The 18310-nt window shown below is 39.8% G+C and overlaps 1 protein-coding gene across 1 annotated transcript in view; it reads right to left on the bottom strand.

Annotated features, from left to right (window-relative positions):
- Positions 1-17995, bottom strand: part of LOC101942495 (gamma-aminobutyric acid receptor subunit pi-like) — a 67287-nt gene extending 49292 nt beyond the window's left edge. Inside the window, exons 1-2 of the mRNA XM_005305332.4 lie at positions 17783-17995; positions 339-424 (exon numbers count right to left, since the gene is read on the bottom strand). Of these exons, the coding sequence (XP_005305389.2) occupies positions 339-391 (53 nt within the window). The 5' untranslated portion in view covers positions 392-424; positions 17783-17995. The remainder of the gene's footprint in view (positions 1-338; positions 425-17782) is intronic.
- Positions 17996-18310: the final 315 nt, after the last annotated feature.

An 18310-nucleotide genomic window follows, 5' to 3' on the forward strand; every position in this document is an offset into this window, starting at 1 on the left:
CAGGGGAAGGAAGCCCAGGCTGGCAGAACAGGTGGGCTAAGTGGTGTCCCAGTACATCAGGTGGCACCCTAGAAGGGGGGGCTACCTGTCACAGACCTCTTCAAAATTATTTTGTTCTTTAATGTTCTTTAAAGAGTGCTTTTTGTCTTTGTTTTTGAAAAGTTACATCCTTGCAACCCTATTGATTTCAGCAGAACTACATTCATGTTTTAAAGGTCAGACTCTCAGGTGCATTTGTTACTTGGGAAAAAATAATGTTCTAACTAGAATCTGTTTGGTGATACCCAACTATATTATGCACACATATCAAAGGGATAACAACAGTTTAGCTTTCTTACCTGCAAAACATCAGAAGAAACAGGGCTTTGGAACACCAGAAAAGAGTGCACATTGTCAGAGATGGCTTCAAGAGTTCTTGTATTTCCTAAAAGCAAATATGGGAAAGGTTTAGTAGTAAAGTATAACGATAAATATTTATTCTAAAAAAGGTTATAGTAGATCAAACTTCAAATCACATGAAGCTTTTTATATGGTAATGGTATACAGTAAAGCCATGCTAATTTATCCTGAACAAGTGTCACCACATATTTATTAGCAAATATCTAAAACAAGTAAAAAGACCCACATTTTTTTAAATTACAGTTTTGAAAGGGCAGCAGTATTTGATTTAACTCAGTAATAGATTGGCTCTCTAGCGAATTCAAGCTCTGTGTCCGTTTTGTGGAGTAATCGTTTATTTATTTATTTATTTGTATTACTGTAGCACTTAGGAGTCCTAGTCATGGACCAGGACCTCACTGTGCTAGGTACTGTAAAAATACAGAACAAAATGACAGTCTCTGCCCCAATGGACTACAGAAGAGTACAAGGAAATAGTAAGACAATATTGGTCAGCATGATAGGCTGTTGTCACTGTACACCAGCAGCCTAACTTTTGTTGAATGTTTTGTGCGTCTCCTGGCAAAGAAGAGTTTTGAGGCAGGATTTGAAGTTGGATAATGAGGTAGCTTTGCAGATATTCCTGGGGAACAATTCCCAAGCATGTGGGGAGCAATGGAGAAAGGATGCAGGAGACTGGTATCATGGGGTGATCAGAAGTGAGCAACAATAGCTTGATAGAGAAAATAGGGTGGGACTGATCATGAAGGGCCTTGAAAGTGAATAAAAGTATCTTATGTTTGATGTAATAGAGAACGGGGAGCTAGGAGAGGGATTCAAAGAGAGGGATAACGTCACCAGATGGGCTAGGAAAATTTGCAGCAGCATTCTGAATGCATATGAGCGGGGCAAGACATCATTTATTAAGGCCAGAGAAAAGGATGTTGCCTTTATCAAGACACGAGGTGACGAAAGCTTGGATGACCATTTTAGCTGTGTGGATGTATAAGAAAGGGCTGTATCTTAGAGATGTTATAATGAGATATGGCCTGGATGTGACGCCTGAGAGAGAGAGATCTGAGTCAAAGATGACAGCCAAATTATGGGCCTGAATGACAGGTAGGATGATGGTGTTGTCCACAGTCATCAAGAAAGGAAGTAGCTGGGAGGGCTTGGTGGGGGAAGGACTTAGGAGCACTGTTTCACCCATGTTTAGTTTGAGCTGATGGCTACACATCCACAAGAACATGTCAGAGAGACAGGCTGAGATTGTAATTTGGACAGAGGAAAACAGGACAGGTCTGAAATGGAGAGGTAGTTCCGTGAGTCATCAGCATGGAGATTTGTGTTTTTAATGTTTTAACATTTAAATTTTATTATTTTTTGGAAAAGTGGCATTATACTTTAAAAATAACTGCATAGTTTTGGTAAATTATAAATAACAAAAAGTTCAAGACAGTTTTAGCATATAGTAATCACTACATGCACACCCACACTCACACCCACAACCCACAGATGACTAATCTGTAATTTCTTTTGACTGTATTTTTCTCATGTAGCAGTTTTAGGACCCATTGCTATCTAAGAATAAAATCCATGCTATATATGCTGTAGCTATATTTGTTACACATCTCTAGCAAGATTTTTGTTAATGGACAAAAGTTTAGATGGCAGTTGAAAAAAATGAAACTATGTTTTTCTATCTCTAGCCATAAATAATCCTTGAACTGAAAAAATAAAAACATTCACATTCATCAAAATGTGTCTGGTTGGGGGCAGGTGTTTTAGTTTTAATATGGAATTTTCTTGCTTTTGTCAGATTGATTCACAACCATAATGATAATTTTAAAACAGTTTGTAAGATCTATAATCCATTTCCTGACTTTAAGATAGAGAGTATATCATTCAAAATGATTTTGTGCAAAACCACACAATAGATCTGAAATTAACTATTGATCATCAAGTCCCTGATAGGAATAGTTTTGAAGGAATGCTTTAAAATATTAAGAAAATGTGTACCAGAGAAATATTAAAAAAAATTCAGAACAAATGATTTATCTTGGATGTGGCTGGGTAAAAGAAAGTTTTAATACAGAATCCATGTTAAATGCTATGCACAAAATATCACATCTGTCATGATTTTCAGCTTTCAGGATGTATTTTGCAAGAGCACAGCCTTTTGCACTTTGCAGGTTCGTGGAAAATTTTGTAATAACAAAGGGTACGTCTATACTTACCTCCGGGTCCGGTGATAAGCAATCGATCTTCTGGTTCGATTTATCGCGTTTTGTCTAGACGCAATAAATCGATCCCGGATCGATCCCGGAAGTGCTCACCGTCGACGCCGGTACTCCTGCTCCACGAGAGGAGTACATGGAGTCGACGGGGGAGCCTGCCTGCCGTGTCTGGACCCGCGGTAAGTTCGAACTATGGTACTTCGACTTCAGCTACGTTATTCACGTAGCTGAAGTTGCGTATCTTAGTTCGAAGTGGGGGGTTAGTGTGGACCAGGCCAAAGAATTTGTTCAGGCTTTGCACAGGTTTGTCCCCATCCTTCAACTGAGCAGAGTGTGAACTGCTAGCAGCTTTTTTTACCCTAAGGTAACTTTTGTGTATATATATATATATATATGGTATGATTGTATTGTTATTTGCAGGGCCGGCTCCAGGCACCAGCTCAACAAGCAGGTGCTTGGGGCGGCCAAGGGAGAGGGGCGGCATCTGCAGCAATTCGGGGGCGGCAGGTCCCTCATTCCCTCTAGGAGCGAAGGACCTGCCGCTGAACTGCCACACCAATCACAGCTTTTTTTTTTCTTTTTTTTTTGCTTGGGGCGGCAGAAATGCTGGAGCTGGCCCTGGTTATTTGTTGAATTACCAGAATCTGAATGGTATGTTACTTCATTTGCCATATTAAAGAAGCAGTGAAGTGACAAGAGTAAAGGTAATGGTTATTACTATCTCCAATAAAAAGGGAAAACTATTTCAGTATCTCCTGTAAAACAATTGAAGAATTCATTAACTATGGTTATTGAATATGGTAGGAGATATTGATATCAAGATAAATTATGTACTTACACACATTGTCCTCAGTGGAAAAACATGCATAAGACATTATGATGGCCTGTGTTAGGGGAATCTGGCTTAGTGCAAATGAGCAGATGGTGTTATCAGAACATTTCCCTCTGTATTTTGATTCAGTTTCACTCCTACTTCAAGTCACAGTACCAGTGTTGTGGTGATATTTTTTATTCTTCTTTTGGATGAATGCTTTCTGATTCTCCATGGTTCATCCTTTGAGCACACTTTCCTCATATATGAGAATAATGCCTCCCTTATTTTTATTTTGATCTTTCGTTCCCAGGAAATTGTTTATTGTCTTTATAACAGCCTTCACAAGCCTTCTTTTAAATGTAGCCTTTGTGTTGTTGCTATGGGCTTGTGAACATGTTTTAGGAAACATGCAAGTGGAATAAGGGAGTTTGCAGACATTTCTGTGACAGTATTTCTGTCCTTGGATCATGTCCATTAGCATTTGAATCGGTTGCTGATCTTTTCTAAAGCAATCATCTTTACCTACAGATATTACTGAATTTCTAATGTAGAACTTTAAGGTTGAAAAGATATTTTATACTTATTGTGACCAAAGGATCTCTTGATGCCATCTGGCAGAGGGTACAGGGATACATAATTGTTACAGGGATCCCCCGGATCTGGTATTTACATTCTAATTCTCTAAAGAGGGTCATGTATGGTTTCTGCTGAAAGCTTGTCAGACTGATCACCATAATCTTTGTGAAATGTATGTGCATATAATATGTAAGGAGAAATGTATATATTGGAAATTATGTTCCTAGGGCCTTGTAGTTAAAGGCAGGTCATCCAGAGGTAGCATGCCTTCAGTGAAGTTACACCGTACAGGAGATGAGATACATTTATATTCCTGGCTGACCATTGTGTATTGTGTGTCTTACAATGGGGATCTATTTACATACTGAACCAAATTCTAATGAAGAAATTGTGGGGACTTCAGAAGGAAAATTAAGAAGTAAAACAGGTGGAGTAGGGCCCTGTTTTAGAGATGAAGAACAAAAGACTGGTCTGGTATATCTTGGGGTGCAGAAAGATGCTTTGGCATCCTTTACTGAGGGAGACAAATTACCATCAGACTTGATGCCATGAAAGAAGCGTCTCAGCCACCCTGGTTAAAAAGTTCTCTAAGAAGGACTTCAGTATCTTACTAGACAAGAGAGCATCTGGTGAGTTGTGTTTAGGCTCTAGAATGCATGTTAGGATTTTATTGTATATGTAACTGTTTGTTTCCAATATTTCTGTTTGCTCTCATATGAATCTCTATTCTTTGTTAACTAAATTTATACTTGATTTCTCCATAAATAAATCTAAGGTCTAACTAGTAAGCTGCAGAGCACTGTTCCTTCAGGAACTGCAGGTCTGGTAATTTCTCACACTAAGGGCCAGTGGTAGCAAGGTGCCTCACAACCCTGAGTACTCCTGGGAAGTGTCATACCCATCGTGGAGCTCATTTAGCTCATCATGTTTTCTGTGCAAAAATTTAGGGTTAAATCCTGCCTTGTGCTAGGCAGGTGTGTTAGTGGGAGAAGAAGGCATGCCATACCCCCCACAAAGCAGCCAGCCATGATTCTGCCCTAAGCATTAGTGACGAGGACTGGCTACTAATAGGCTGGTGCACCATACCTGGAAAGGGCTATAGTCTGCCAGGTGGGGAATAGTATTGGCTAGCCATTCAGCATGTAAGTGGCTTTGGGTAGCGTGTGTTAGCCAGAACAACACACTGCTTCTTTTTTTTTTTAATTAAAAATGATTTAAGGGGCTTATCCTGAGCCATTTTACCCTGTGCCAGCAGGATGGCTCCTGCACAGGTACATCTCCCTTCTTCCTGCCCTTCTTTGCCAGATGCTGCACACTAATAGGAGGATTTCCCTCTTAAGTGTAGATTTCACTCCAGCCATAGTATTTAAAATGCCGTAAGCAGAATCTTGTAATAGTTTGCTTACAGATTCTGATGGAAATTCTCTTTCTATGAGCTTTGTAAAATATTTAACATATCCCATACATGACTGGCCATTTCAGTTTGACTGGAGTTAAAGTCTGGGCTGGGCTATTGTTCCTCTATTTGCCGGTCTCAGTGTTTTTTAAAGATTTCGTAAGATAATTGTAAATTGTAGTTTCTGTAACGGTTTCCACAGGAGTCAATAGATTCTGATCTCTGCCACGTGACAGACCTATGTCACTCTGATTGTGATTGGGGCCGGGAAATAAAGTCCAGTTGCTTTCCAGCAATCCTGAGCACTCCCGTTTTATTATATGGTATCAGAAGAAAACTGAATCTTTCACAGAAATGGAGTAAGATAAATCTCTCAAACCCCTGAGTATAAAAGGGAACCAGGCAGAGAACTGGAGGAAATGGTTGCAGCATTTCTGAATGTTCCTGGAAGCAAGTGGTAATGCAGAGAAATCAGAGAAGGTGAAACCCCCCATACTGCTACAAGTGGCTTGTCCATCTGTATTGGAGGTCTACAAGAAATTCCAGTGGAAGCATGAAGGGGACTGCAAATTAGCAGGCAAAGGTCAGTATCCTTGTCATATAATAGTGGTTAATATGCCACAATTTCAGTGGCTATTATAATAATCTCTGAAACTACAAGTGATGTTAGCCACAGGGTACTACATTCACTGTTCTGTACATGGCATAAGCTGGGCTTGCATTACTATGAAAATGACATTGGTTTGACTCTTGCATCCAGATTTTCTAAGTAGGCTTGGGTAGCTAGAAATTCAACCAAGAAGCCAATGAAGCATGACTAGTCCCTCATTTTGTGAAGCCCTATGTACAGTAAGATGTATGGGTTCCTCTCCAGCTTTCACCCCTTCCTGTGACTGCCCAATCCCCAATGAACAACGCAAAGGGATGCCAAGCATCAGATATTGTGTGTGACAGTCACACTGTCACAAGCCCTATCACACCTGTCTGCATCTCAGCTGCCATTTCATGCATTCAACTAGGCATTAGCAGGTCCTCTTCCCAGGTGGTGGGATGTGCTCTGGAATCAGGTTTTTGCTATCAAGTGATCTCTGTCTCTCCTCATTCTTCTCCCCCAGCTGGTATCAGACCCAGGGAGGAGGAAGTAGTGCCAGTAACAGCACCTGGTAGTAAAAATGTGGGGGGGGGAGGTGAAGGGATAGCAGAGTGCAGGAGACAAAATCAGGGTCAGGAGTGGGGAGGCTAATGGAGAGTGGGGCAGAATAAGGAAGGCTGCAACAGATTCCCTCATATTTCCAGCAACCCTGCAGTCCCCAGGATTCCACTAGTCCACCAACAATCCTTCAGGCTCTCCTCCGTCCTGCCCAATCCCTATTCCCATACTAAGCCCCCTCCCAGCAGCTTCTGCTTCCCTTCATTAACCTCCCCATTGGCTTCTCTAGAACCCTGGGCTACCTCTGGTTGCCCTTGCTTCTGAGTTATGTGAAAGATAGCTTCCTGACTCCCCTATACTTACTGCTACTGCACAGGGAGACCCTGAGGGGAAAAATCAGAGACTTTTGCTCACTATCAAGAAAGGTCTCACATGAAGCTACACAAAATTAGACCACTGTGCAACCCATACTCACTGATGTATATTTCACTCATTTTTATATAATTATGCAATATAATTAAATAGCTATCTTCTAACTTGACTGCCTGCAACCTCCCTAGTTCCTTCACTTGTTTGTGAACCCCTAGGAACCAGAAGGAAGATGAAAGGAGGGAAATTGGGGGCGGATAATTAAATGTATTTTCCATAAACTGCAGATAGGAAGGGCTGGAATGAAAACCAGCAAATCCTCTTGCCACTGTGGGGATTTTTTTTTTATTTTTTTTTTGAGTGGGGCAAATAGAGGAGGAGAAAACCTGTCAGGCAACTATACTCCAAGTCTGATTGACTGATTCAGTCTCTGAATACAAGCGATTGATGAAAGTGGACCAAAACACATCTGCATTCTGTTATGAGTCGCAGCTTACTCCCTCATTTGGCTGACAATTTAGTTCTTGGCATGTCACTCGGGCTACTTCTAAGCATTGGCAGCATTTGTGATTCTTGTCTGTAAAAGACATGCACCATGCAAAGGCTGCCGGGGCACACAAGAAAGTGCTATATAAGAGCTAAATATTAGTACTCAGAAGTCCAGAGAAAGTAGCTGATGCTTACCCTTGCTACTGAGACTGCCAACAAGGTGCCAAAGGTAGTGATATTTTTTAGGAATTAGACTAATACCATTAGCTGAGTTAGTTCTGTTCTTTAAAATATCTGGCATTAGTTTACAAAATCAAGCAATCAATTACTACATATACTCAGATGCACTTTTCTATTAAAAAAAAATCTAATATGGCATGTATGACATTGCAGAAAACTCCAACCAAATTTTACCAATTTTCTATTTGAATTTATTTTAAAATGACTTTTTTTAAAATAATTTTTATGCCCTTCTCATAAAACATTTTTCTTGACTGACATAATTCCCTCATCTTCCTGTCACAATTGTAGTAACCTTTTTATGCAGCTGGTAAATATTTTACTACTGTTTTCCTCAAAAATATTCTAGATATTTAAAAAGCTTTGTTGTGACGCAGACTTAGGTAAGCTATGCTTATGGCAACCCTAACACAACCTGACAAAAGCAGGGCAATGAAAGGTTAAACCATGTTATGATACATAAGCTCTGCTCATCTACCCACAGACAATCCTTAACATTATCACAACTGCCATATAGCACAGACCAGACATCTCAACCTTATTTCTGCTCCTTTTAACCTGCTGTTGTACACACACCCATTTACCAAACTAACTTCTCCCAATAAAATTGTGGATGTTTGGTGTGGTAGGATAGGAGGGTTTGATTTGTTAAAGGTAGTGATGGAAGGCTGGATACTTAGGGGCCAGAGGAAAGGTCAAGGTGTGCCATCTGTGGTGTATTGTACAGTTAGGCTGTGTGCCTATGGATGGAGGAGAAGAGGATATATACAGGTAGGTGGCTTAACTGTTCATGCCCTTGCTTTTATGGGATTATGTCAGGTATGTTGTGTATCTAACAACCATAACTTCTTCACAATAAAGTTTTTTGTATATTAATTTCCTAGATTTTTTTTAAACGATTAAACAACGGTGGTAGGTTATGCCAGGTATTGCACATCAAACCTCTGTAGTATAACATCTGAAAGAAAAGTATAGCAGCTGCTGGTGCATAAACTTTCAGCTATGATGAATAACAGATACAAATGAGATCCATTTCCCCCCAAAAAAAACCCTATATATTACATCAGATCTACACAAGATACACTGGTGTCTCACATGTTGTGTAGAGAAACAATGTTTTTTAAAAGATATCAGTCAACAATGAAAGGTCAGACTGCCAAGAACAAAAATTGCAAGAGTTTCAAAGACTTCTTATTAAAAACTTATAAAGAGAAACTGGAAAAAACTGAATAGAAAATTCAAAGGTCACTGTGAAATTTCACATTGATAGGCCGCCCATTTTTAGAGAAAAAACAGGAATACATCCATCGTTTAAAGTCCATTTTATAACACAACCCTAAATATGGTGTCACTACCAGGCAATCTATTTATGTGTATTAAGTTGGAACATTACATAGAAGTGCTAAGAATATGAAATGTATAACTGTCTCCTTAAAATCACCAATTGTGTTGGATAAATAAGTATCTGCAGTTAGATACCTCCGTATTTGTAGTATTCAAGGTATTTCCTATGATGTATCCATATATTTTACCTCTATGTATGGAGGTCAAAATAGTCCCTACATGGGACTCAAGTGGTGCATGGCCCCTTGTGCTGATTTTCCATACTGGGATGAATTTTACCCGTAGTGAAGAATATAGGCTGGGCCCAGGGTATCCATGATTCACCAGGTTGCTACAGAATTCAGGAATCTTGCCACACAGTACATGAGGCCTTCAGTACAGGGAGCTACTAGCAAATACTGAGATAAGCTTATCTTACAGAAAAATTGCAAGCTTTTAAACACTTTTTACATGTCCATCTGTGCATTATCATGGGAGAGATGCTTTGAGCTTTAGTTTATCTACATAATGTTTTCTATCCCGATGCCCTGGTTATAGTTGCTCATAACTCTGAAATTTTCATTTTTCAGAATGAAATTTTCCAAGCTTGGAGTCTGCCCAAAGATGAAGTTTTTTGAAAAGATTGAGCAGAAATAGTTCAGCCATTTTTGCATATGGTGGGAATGGAAAAGAATATACATTTCTGATTATAAAAACCTCACTCCTACAGCTGGGATTAAAAATTTGAAAATTAACATGGAAACAACTGTATTTATGTCTTCAACTGTTTTGGCAAAACTTGTGATAATCGCACGTGCTTAGTTTTGCTAACACACAAAGCATGTATTTTAAGAAGGTGAAATAGACATTCATACATGGCTAATTTAGTGCTCAAGAGAGTACTGATGTGCACTTAGGCGGAAGTAGACTCCAGGGGGTACTAGGCTTGATCCCTGCAGACCTTTTAAGGTAGAAAGGGGTTAGGGAGAGCTACTGTGCACTTTGGAAAATTTCTAGAAAGATGCCATGCCAGAACTTCACCTTAGCTGCATAGAATCATAGAATCATAGAATCATAGATTATAGGACTGGAAGGGACCTCGAGAGGTCATCGAGTCCAGTCCCCTGCCCGCATGGCAGGACCAAATACTGTCTAGACCATCCCTGATAGACATTTATCTAACCTACTCTTAAATATCTCCAGAGACGGAGATTCCACAACCTCCCTAGGCAATTTATTCCAGTGTTTAACCACCCTGACAGTTAGGAACTTTTTCCTAATGTCCAACCTAGACCTCCCTTGCTGCAGTTTAAACCCATTGTTTCTGGTTCTATCCTTAGAGGCTAAGGTGAACAAGTTCTCTCCCTCCTCCTCATGACACCCTTTTAGATACCTGTAAACTGCTATCATGTCCCCTCTCAGTCTTCTCTTTTCCAAACTAAACAAACCCAGTTCTTTCAGCCTTCCTTCATAGGTCATGTTCTCAAGACCTTTAATCATTCTTGTTGCTCTTCTTTGGACCCTTTCCAATTTCTCCACATCTTTTTTAAAATGCGGCGCCCAGAACTGGACACAATACTCCAGCTGAGGCCTAACCAGAGTAGAGTAGAGCGAAAGAATGACTTCTCGTGTCTTGCTCACAACACACCTGTTAATGCATCCCAGAATCATGTTTGCTTTTTTTGCAACAGCATCACACTGTTGACTCATATTTAGCTTGTGGTCCACTATAACCCCTAGATCCCTTTCTGCCGTACTCCTTCCTAGACAGTCTTTTCCCATTCTGTATGTGTGAAATTGATTTTTCCTTCCTAAGTGGAGCACTTTGCATTTGTCTTTGTTAAACTTCATCCTGTTTAACTCAGACCATTTCTCCAATTTGTCCAGATCATTTTGAATTTTGACCCTGTCCTCCAAAGTAGTTGCAATCCCTCCCAGTTTGGTATCATCCGCAAACTTAATAAGCGTACTTTCTATGCCAATATCTAAGTCGTTGATGAAGATATTGAACAGAGCCGGTCCCAAAACAGACCCCTGCGGAACCCCACTCGTTACGCCTTTCCAGCAGGATTGGGAACCATTAATAACAACTCTCTGAGTACGGTTATCCAGCCAGTTATGCACCCACCTTATAGTAGCCCCATCTAATTTGTATTTGCCTAGTTTATCGATAAGAATATCATGCGAGACCGTATCAAATGCCTTACTAAAGTCTAGGTATACCACATCCACCGCTTCACCCTTATCCACAAGGCTCGTTATTCTATCAAAGAAAGCTATCAGATTGGTTTGACATGATTTGTTCTTCACAAATCCATGCTGGCTGTTCCCTATCACCTTACCACCTTCCAAGTGTTTGCAGATGATTTCCTTAATTACTTGCTCCATTATCTTCCCTGGCACAGAAGTTAAACTAACTGGTCTGTAGTTACCTGGGTTGTTTTTATTTCCCTTTTTATAGATGGGCACTATATTTGCCCTTTTCCAGTCTTCTGGAATCTCTCCCGTCTCCCATGACTTTCCAAAGATAATAGCTAGAGGCTCAGATACCTCCTCTATTAGCTCCTTGAGTATTCTAGGATGCATTTCATCAGGCCCGGGTGACTTGCAGGCATCTAACTTTTCTAAGTGATTTTTAACTTGTTTTTTTTTTATTTTATCCGCTAAACCTACCCCCTTCCCATTAGCATTCACCATGTTAGGCATTGCTTCAGACTTCTCGGTGAAGACCGAAACAAAGAAGTCATTAAGCATCTCTGCCATTTCCAAGTTTCCTGTTACTGTTTCTCCCTCTTCACTAAGCAGTGGGCCTACCCTGTCTTTGGTCTTCCTCTTGCTTCTAATGTATTGATAAAAAGTCTTCTTGTTTCCTTTTATTCCCGTAGCTAGTTTGAGCTCATTTTGGGCCTTTGCCTTTCTAATCTTGCCCCTGCATTCCTGTGTTGTTTGCCTATATTCCTCCTTTGTAATCTGTCCTAGTTTCCATTTTTTATATGACTCCTTTTTATTTTTTAGATCGTGCAAGATCTCATGGTTAAGCCAAGGTGGTCTTTTGCCACATTTTCTATCTTTCCTAACCAGGGGAATAGCTTGCTTTTGGGCCCTTAATAGTGTCCCTTTGAAAAACTGCCAACTCTCCTCAGTTGTTTTTCCCCTCAGTCTTGATTCCCATGGGACCTTACCTATCAGCTCTCTGAGCTTCCCAAAATCTGCCTTCCTGAAATCCATTGTCTCTATTTTGCTGTTCTCCCTTCTACCCTTCGTTAGAATTGCAAACTCTATGATTTCATGATCACTTTCACCCATAGTTGGGGAAGGAGTGAAGACTGTATTATAATACATAAGGTTTGTTTGGGTGCAACCCTAATATTGGCATTCCTGATTTTTGAGTTCTTAATCAAGCAGCCTAAATGTTTCCTTCACATAGGTTGGTTGGGTGGGTTTATCTTAATATTTAGGGTTTTTTTAAGCTAGCCTAAAATACTTATATAGATCTTAACTTTTCAGTTTATTTTTGATATCCTTTAAAGACTATAGACTTTAACATATTAGACTAAATAGTCTCTTGGTGACTTTTGTAAATCATAAACGTTAGTTCTGATTATGAACAGAGTGCTTGAATTTGACATGGCTCTGCTTCAGGCTGCAAAGTGTTTGAAACTAAAGAGGCAGTGTTGAGGGGATGGTGGAGTTACGTATTATGAAAGATTTATGAAAAGCAGCTTTTTTCATTTCCAGGGAGTGAGATGAAATTTCTTCCACAACATGAATAGTCTTGGGCACAAGTATCAACAAATTTTGAAATCCTGTTGGCCCTTTAGGCTTATGTTTTTTAAACATTATGCTATTTTAAGTTGAAAAGTAAATACATTTGGATAATAAAAAAAACAGTATTCCAATTTTGTGAATGAAATCCTGGCCCCACTGAGGTCAAAGCTGTTTTGCCAAATGCAGCCAGGAGTTCACCCTGTGTAACAATGACTCATACTAACATATTCCAATTTCCCCATGGATAAACAGTTAACATGCCTCATCCCTGTATCGCCAAAACAGATGTTTGGTGGCCTGAACCTAGGTGAAAGATTTCGACCTCCCGGCCTCACAGAAATGATTGTCATTGTCATTTTGGATTATGCCAATCCTTCCAGTGCTGTCCTCAAAAGTAGACTCATAGTCCCTTCTGACCTTAAAGTCTATCATGATCATCTAGACTGACCTCCTGCACATTGCAGGCCATAAAACCTCACCTATCCACTCCTGTAATCAGGGTCAGCAGAAGCTTCCTATCAGTGGGGGGCCACCGGTGCCTGAACAAACCATGGCCCCACCCTCCGCACCATCCCTCCTCCCGCCCCAAGCCTCCCCTTTCCCCCAAGACCCCTGCCTCTCCCCCATTGCTCATCCTTATGGCTGGTTAAAAGGGGGGGGCGCCATGGCCACCTGCCCCTCCTGTTCCGGCACCCCTGCCTGTAATAGACTCCTAACCTTTGGCTAAGATACTGAAGTCCTCAGATCATGATTTAAAGACTTCAAGTTACAGAGAATGCATCATTTATACTAATTTAAACCTGCAAGTGATCCATGCCCCATGCTGCAGAGGAAGGCAAAAAAAACCCCCCAGGGTTTCTGCCAATCTGACCAGGGGAAAATTTCTTCCCGACCCCAAATATGGCATTCAGTTAGACCCTGAGCATGTGGCCAAGACCCAGCAACCAGACACCTGGGAAAGAATTCTCTGTAGTAACTCAGAGTCCTCCCCATCTGGTCTCCTGTCACCAGCCATTGGAGATATTTGCTGCTAGCAGTTGCAGATCAGCTACATGCCATTGTGGGCAGTCTCATCATACCATCCCCTCCATAAATTTATCAAGTAGTACATAAAGGAGTAGGATGTTCATACATTTCATTTCTATCTAATTACTAAATACATCACATATTTTGAACCCACGTTCACATTTGATTCACACTTAAATCATCTGGTGTTATGTCACTGCATACTGCACATTGTTAACTTCATAAATGCTAAGGTTCTAAAATATGTAAAACTAATTAATCTTACCCCATACTATGGGATATTTTCTCCTGTATTTGTTATTATGCTTTTCTATTTTGAGTCTTTATCTGAAATTGTAAAAACAAATCCAACACATTTGGTCCATAGCAAGTTGACAGGTTGCAATATTCTAATGTGTTCCATAACTGATTGGCCAATGCAATGATTTATCTTCTGGATACATTAAGTATTAGAGATGATATTTCTATGAAGTAATATATGGGATTCCAACCTCCTTACTTGTATTGTTTTATGTGCATGTATACAGTTCATTTCCACAATAATGGGAGGGGGAGGAGTGTTGTAAATAGCAAAATGGAGTAATTCAGTGCTGTCATATTCTAAATAGTGTGCGCTAAATTCTGTCCACAGGCAACTTCCATGGAAATCAATAGCAGTTGCCTATGCCTGACTTTAAACTAGCCAGTTTTAAGCTAGCCACAGCAACACATGCTTCAGTGTGAGCTAGCCCTCGCAAGTAATTTCTAAGTGTTCCAGGCAGACTTGTATGTTGGTGCGCATGTGCTGCAACTTCACTTCTCCGATACCAGAGATACCCAAACTTTAATCTAGCTATGTCTTCTTGACACCCTGTGATTGCAGTATAGACTTACACTAAAATAGATTTTGGGCCCATATATTTTTCCCTTGTACACGCCATTGTTCTTTTTTTTTTTCTTCCAAAAATCAATAAAGGTGAAGGTGACACATTAAATTTAATTCAGAATCAGCGCTGGCTGAATACGGTACACATTTTTCTCAAATATTCATTTTTAATTTTAAATGGATTCAGACATCTTTTGTGTTTACCTTCCAGGAATAGTTCAGGAAATAAGTTTACTGACAGAATGTTTGCTGGAACAGCAAATTTTAATCAAATATTTTAGGACATTCATGGAAAGTGAATTTCACATTTGTAATCACTAGTACTTGAGATGGAAACCCAAAAAGAGTTACTCTTATGAAATTAGGGACAGAAAAATGTCAGGTGACACATGTCCTATCAGAATAACTCCACATGTGAATGTCAAAAGTTCACAATGAACTACTTTCTAATAATCTACTGTGGTAGATTGTTATTCACAGAATAGATTCACATTAATTATTCACCCAAAAGTCCAGTACATAGAATCATAGTCCTCAAGACCCATTTCTCCCATGATGCCTACTGGTAATTATCCATTTAATTAAGGGTTGGTGGGTTAGATCTCTTATATTTAGTTGATTTTTCATTTCATTATTTTTGTTTGTTTTTAAATATAGTGTATTTAAATATGTATTTAATGCAGGCATAACTAGATATTTTACATATTTTAATTATATCCCTAACCTCCATCCTGCCTGTTGTTCTTTAAGACCCAGTTCTGCTATCCGTGCAGTTGGACCCCTATGTGACTTCTGTGCTGGTGGAAGGGTCCACCCTTACAAACTGCAGGATTGGCCTTTAGATGGAAATCTCTTTGGGCCATTGACTGTGGCTTTCAATGCTTCTACAGCACATAGCACAATAGGGCCAAAATCCTGACTGGGGCATCTGAGCACTATCAAACTAGAAATAATTAATAATAATTAATAAATGGTTAAAATGCTCAGAATGTTTGCTTGTTCAGGCTGACAAGAGGGTAATTATTAGATTTGCTATTACAAGCAAAATCATGCCTTTCGGGTGCAAGTGTTAACTGTTGTTTCCCATGGAAATTAACAGAAGCATAGTTCATAATCCTGGGGAAAGAGTCTCCTTCCACATGCCCCCAACTTCCATATGCCAGTCAGCAGCATATATGGGCCATAAAGACACTGCACGTGGCTGGGGAGAATTCCCCCACTGCAGAGGCAATGTAGGGTCGATTTAATCAGCTCAATGCTGCCCTCGCTATAGATGGAGACAGGGCAGAAGGGGTATTTATTTGGTTTACTGCAGTGCTATAGCAATTCTAGGCTGCTCCATGCTTCACAATGAGCTTTGGGAGGCTGTCATATATTAGAGCTCCCCTGTGGCTGCTATAATTTATGCCAGGGACCACACCAGTCCCACCACCACCACCACCAACTGACCAAAAGTCCATGCAGAGCAGAGAAGGTTTAAAGGCACCTCTATCTTCCTTCCCACTGGGTTGTATACTCTGGTGTGTGCTTCCCGGAGTCACAGCATAAAACTGTTTTGTTAATTTAGGCAAAAATTATTTTACTTTGAATTTTAAAGATTTTATATCATTTCATCTATCATTAATTGTGAACTGGATCAATAGATTCTTTCAGTTAACATATTTGAGAAACAATAGTTTAAGACTGCACGGAAAAAGCATGACTTTGCTTGGAACTTTAGTGTTAATAAATAACTTCCTGTCTGTCCAAAATTAACTTATTGAGAATCCAGCCTACATTCCTGGCTCAACCAAAATTTCTATTGACTTCAGTAAGAGTTTTGCCTGAGTCCATAGTCTGTGACAGGTCCCTTAAAATATATGTTTTAGCCAGAAAAATTAGCATAAAATAGCTCCTTGTAAGCAATACAAAGGCTTTTAAATTTTAAAAAAGTGTGAAATCAGGGTTCATAAACTGGTTCTATAATAAAACAGCTCAGAGTCACTTTCATTGTAAAATCAGTTCTTGCATCCTGAACAAATTTACAGATACAAATGCAGGTAATGTATAGCATCCAAGAAGTCAGTAATATACATTAGTGTACTTTAAGCAAGTCATATTGAGGTACAATTCTTGAAGACATATTCCTGAATAAACATGTAGACATAGAAACTTGAACATTCTGAAAAAGAAAGTTGAGATAGAACCTTTGCACTGAGGCTCAGTTTTCCATGTCCAACTGACATGACTAGTCAGTCCAATTGAAGCTAAAATGGCTACTCACATCATTAAGGGATGCAGAATTGAGCTCTTAATAAAATCATTGGGAGTTTTGTCTGAGTGAGGACTGCAACACAGGGCTATGAAAGTACATGTTGTTTTTATGGAGTAAAATGAATATTTCATCATTTTCATTAGTACAGATCACATTAGTTTGCTTTAATTCAGATCAGTGTGGTAGCATGCTCCAGGATTTTAAGTATTTTAAGTTTTATAACAATGTGGCTGTGATCTTTAGATTTTGGGAGATTCATTAGAATTGGCTACAGTTTTGTAATGATGGAAAAGGCAGCCTCTGCAACTTGTATACAAAGTTAGGGCTGACCTTTAAAATAGGAATAAATAACATATATACTGTGCATAAGTAGAAAAAGATTGCTAGTGAAATAAAAATATAGATATTTACATTTTCTTCCATACGTTTCCAGTGGCTAAAAGTGCAACAGTTCTTTTAATAAATACCTTCCAATGTTCTAATTGAATGCGGCATATTTTAACCAGTTATATTATATATTTTTCAAACAAAGTCACAGAAAAATTATATATCTATGTTTAAAGTAAATTTTCAAAATGACAGATTTGGGGAGGATAGGAGGTTGGCTTTCTAAATATCTTTCTTGGAGCAGTGTCCTGTATATGCTAGTTCAGTTTTCATAAGCAAATCTTACTTTTTAAAAAGAGCTTCCTCTAATTTGACTTTTTCATATCTTCATAAATAATAATTCCCCAGGGAAAAAAACTAATATAAAAGATGAGTAAATAGAAATATTAACAATGTTTAATTTAGCTGAAGAAAAAAAGGAGACGGGGCACTTCTGGATCCAGGTACTTGAATATCTTGTAAAGCTCCTGGAAATAAAGTTGTGCCTTTATAGAAAGGCTCCAAACTTACCTATATGAAAAAGATTTTGCACATAGTTCTTCCTTTGTGTTGGAAGCAGAGAAGATAATGCTGCCTGCTGGTCACCTCTAATCCGCCTTTGCAGACCTAGGATGAGTTCAGGGATCAGGAATCATGGATGCTCTTCTTTGCTGGAGTAGTGCACTCGGGTTAGTGTGTGGGGGAGCCTTACTCGCGAGCGCCTTATTGAGCGTGTTTGGAGAGAGAGGGAGATGGAGATGGCTACGGGAAAGGCATGGGAGAGGGGGCGGGGGCTCATGGTCTGACTGCACAGCTTCCATCTGCTGCGACCCATCTCTACTGCAGGAACAGTCCGCGGATTTGGAGGGAGCCTGGATTTGCTGGAGACAGGAGAGGAGTGGTGTGAATGGCTGGAGAAGGGAAGTCCGGGCTCGGGGTAAAATTGCAGGTGTACTGCTAGATTCTCCTCCCCGTCGGATTTTCCTCCCTGCCTGTTACGAAGTGATCGGTGATGCTTACAGTGAAGCTGCTGCCCGCGGCCGGAGGGAGACTTGATTC

Source organism: Chrysemys picta, chromosome 7 (genome assembly GCF_011386835.1).
Source record: "Chrysemys picta bellii isolate R12L10 chromosome 7, ASM1138683v2, whole genome shotgun sequence".
In the NCBI taxonomy this organism is placed as follows: domain Eukaryota; kingdom Metazoa; phylum Chordata; order Testudines; family Emydidae; genus Chrysemys; species Chrysemys picta.